At 45.6% G+C, this 1865-nt stretch overlaps 1 protein-coding gene across 1 annotated transcript, besides 4 other annotated features; it reads right to left on the bottom strand.

Annotated features, from left to right (window-relative positions):
- Positions 1-1865: a sequence feature (haploid, non-Esmeraldo-like haplotype).
- Positions 245-360: a sequence feature (A-rich).
- Positions 883-915: a microsatellite.
- Positions 1162-1259: a microsatellite.
- Positions 1331-1865, bottom strand: Tc00.1047053509691.10 (hypothetical protein, conserved; the record flags this gene model as incomplete). The annotated part of the gene is made up of 1 exon (XM_797447.1): positions 1331-1865. A coding segment is annotated over one exon (535 nt), but the record flags the coding sequence as incomplete, so codon positions are not given.

The following is a 1865-nucleotide window of genomic DNA, read 5'->3' as shown; positions in this document are numbered from 1 at the left end:
AAAAAAAAAAAAAAAGGAGAGACAAATGTCCATACATAAAAAGTTAATACATTTTACACGCACATACCCGTCATGCATTTATAATCCCTCCGCCTTCCATCCGTACTAATTCTGCTAAAATACTATTTCTACTGCAATGAACATTATTGTGTGGCTGTTGTTGCTACCCCCCTCAACTCTTCCCTTGTTGTTGTTTTCTACCCCTCCCTACACCCTTCCCCCCCTCTCTCTCTCTCAGTAGGTATTCTCTTTTTTTTTTTTTCTTCTTCTTCTTTTACTTCTTTTCTCCCCTTCTTTATTTCTTTCCTTTTGGTTTTGTTTCTTTTTGTTTGTTTGTTTGTTTTTTGTTTTTTGTTTTTTGTTGTTGTTTTGAAGTTTATTTTTATTATCCTCATATAAAAATAATAAATGCGTGAAATGCGTGTCTCTGTGTGTGTGATGTACTTTTCTTCCCTGCTGGTTTGTCCAAAAGTGCCTCCATCTTACGCGCGGAACAGACACACAACACAAAGGCAAGCGCAGTTCACGTATTTAAGAATAAATGTGCAATTGTGCCGGGGAGGGAAGGGAAAAAAATATGTATTTAATGGGTGTAATTGTAACTGCATAAGTACCCATGCATGCATGCACACACAAACACACACAACGTCATGTACACGTGTGTGAAGCTCTTATCAACGGCCGTCACAGGCAGCACCGTTGTTCCTTCTGGTGAATGCATTTCCCTCCTCCCCTCCACCCCTCCTCCCCTAACCCTAACCCTCTCGAGTATTCCTCTCACATCTCATCTTCTGTTCTGTTTTGTTTTGTTTGATTTTCCCCCTACCCCTCTCAGTTGACATCCCCTCCTCCTCCTTTCCCCTCACTTCCTTCCCTTCTTTGTTTCTTTCCTTTTCTTTTCTTTTTTTTTTTTTTTTGCATGTTGGAATATGTCCCCCCCCCCCGCAGGCCCCCGCTGTTTGCACCGCACATTCGCCTCCGCCCCACGCGAGTTGTTTCGATTCTCTCTCTCCCTCCACACACACGCACCGTCCCTCAGCACGCATCTCACGCTTTTTTTGTTGTGTTGGTGGCTTCTTGTCTGCTCCTCCTTCTCACACCAACTCTTTTTTTCTCTTTTTGTTTAGGGGGGGGGGGGGGAAGGAGGAAGAGGGTTTTCTTTTTTTTTTCTTGTTTTTGTTTTTGCTTTTATTTTTGTTCAGTTGTTGTAGTTTTTTTGTTTTGTTTTGTTTTTTGTTTTGTTTTTTTTTTTTGTTTTTCTCCTGTTCGTTTGTTGGTTTTATTCCGTCGGCGCTCCAAGTGCGTCGTAACGCTGACGGTCGTCGTCCTCTCAGCCCCCTGCCGGGCCCCGCTCCATCCCAATCATCGAGTCCCCGTAGAGACCGTGAATGTCCTGCGGCGGGTCGTCATCGATGTGATCGTACCACTTCTCCCACAGAAGTTGAATGGTGCACTCCACCGTGTTGTCCTCGAGCAGGTGTTGTGGGACCACCGTCCCCTTGTCGCTGACTTTGTACGCATTAATTAGGTATAGCGCCTGAAGCGTAAATGTCATCACCATGCGGAGATGCACAGCCAAGTCTGGTATGTCGCGGAACTTTTCCTGGAGGTATTCCAACCGCTCTTGCCGTGTTGTGAGGTTCACCTGGTAGTCGGATGGGAAGACAAGCACGTAGTGCAGCAAGAGTCCACCAATCGCCGACGGTATCTCTCCAAATGGCAAGAGGAATGCAAACGAGGAGAAATCCACCAAACTACAGCTGCTGTTCCCTGCAAGGAAGACGGTTGTGGCAATAACCTCTACAAGCTCTCGAAGGCAGCGACACATGGCTCGAACCATCACCGTAAACGCGCAAAGATGTCGG

Source organism: Trypanosoma cruzi, genomic scaffold (genome assembly GCF_000209065.1).
Source record: "Trypanosoma cruzi strain CL Brener 1047053516397 genomic scaffold, whole genome shotgun sequence".
Taxonomy (NCBI): domain Eukaryota; phylum Euglenozoa; class Kinetoplastea; order Trypanosomatida; family Trypanosomatidae; genus Trypanosoma; species Trypanosoma cruzi.
Note: the sequence above shows the minus strand (reverse complement) of the source record. Positions and strands in the feature narration are given on the sequence as shown.